The sequence below is a fragment of the Mastacembelus armatus genome, chromosome 16 (assembly GCF_900324485.2).
Source record: "Mastacembelus armatus chromosome 16, fMasArm1.2, whole genome shotgun sequence".
Taxonomy (NCBI): domain Eukaryota; kingdom Metazoa; phylum Chordata; class Actinopteri; order Synbranchiformes; family Mastacembelidae; genus Mastacembelus; species Mastacembelus armatus.
In genome coordinates, this window is record NC_046648.1 from 2,081,928 (window position 1) to 2,082,500 (window position 573).

Below are 573 nucleotides of genomic sequence, written 5' to 3' on the forward strand. Positions count from 1 at the left end.
GGGTGATGTCTCCAGGAAATGAATGTAAGTCAATGTAAAGTCTGTGTGTGTGTGTGTGTGCGTGTGCGTGTGCGTGTGCGTGTGCGTGTGTGTGTGTATTCATTCACATGTCAAGAAGTATGTATATTTGTGTCCATTTCCTTATATACAGGCAGACCAAGTCCTCTTCATCATGTAACCATCCTGAAAGACAGTTCATAAATGTGTCTCATAAACCTGTATAAATCCACTTGTTTCATTACAGGTTGACTGTAAATGTATATTGATGGTGGCTCAAAGCTGACTGCAGACTCAGACTCCTGTGGTGGAGAACTGTGTGAGATCAGTCTGGGGGTCATCCTGAACCGTCCTTCCCGTCCCCCGATCCATGCCTAGTCAGGCTGGCGGTCTCTCTGTCATTGCAGGAGCACAAACGGACGCAGGCTCCTGTGCGTGTGATCTGTTCTGCTCCAGCTGGGAGCGATAGGGCAGGCAGAAATCTCTCAAACACCTCTTGAAGTTTTCGTCCAAGAAGGCATATAGCACAGGGTTGAGACTGCTGTTGATGTAGCCTAGTGCAATGCACAGATGCCA

The 573-nt window shown here is 47.8% G+C and overlaps 1 protein-coding gene across 2 annotated transcripts in view; it reads right to left on the minus strand.

Annotated features, from left to right (window-relative positions):
* Positions 1-345: 345 nt before the first annotated feature.
* oprd1b (opioid receptor, delta 1b) overlaps positions 346-573 on the minus strand; it is a 2,787-nt gene continuing 2,559 nt past the window's right edge. For both annotated transcript variants that reach the window (XM_026293698.1, XM_026293697.1), the window contains exon 3: positions 346-573. This exon is cut by the window's right edge and continues 317 nt beyond it. In XM_026293698.1, the coding sequence (XP_026149483.1) occupies positions 376-573 (198 nt within the window). In that variant the 3' untranslated portion in view covers positions 346-375.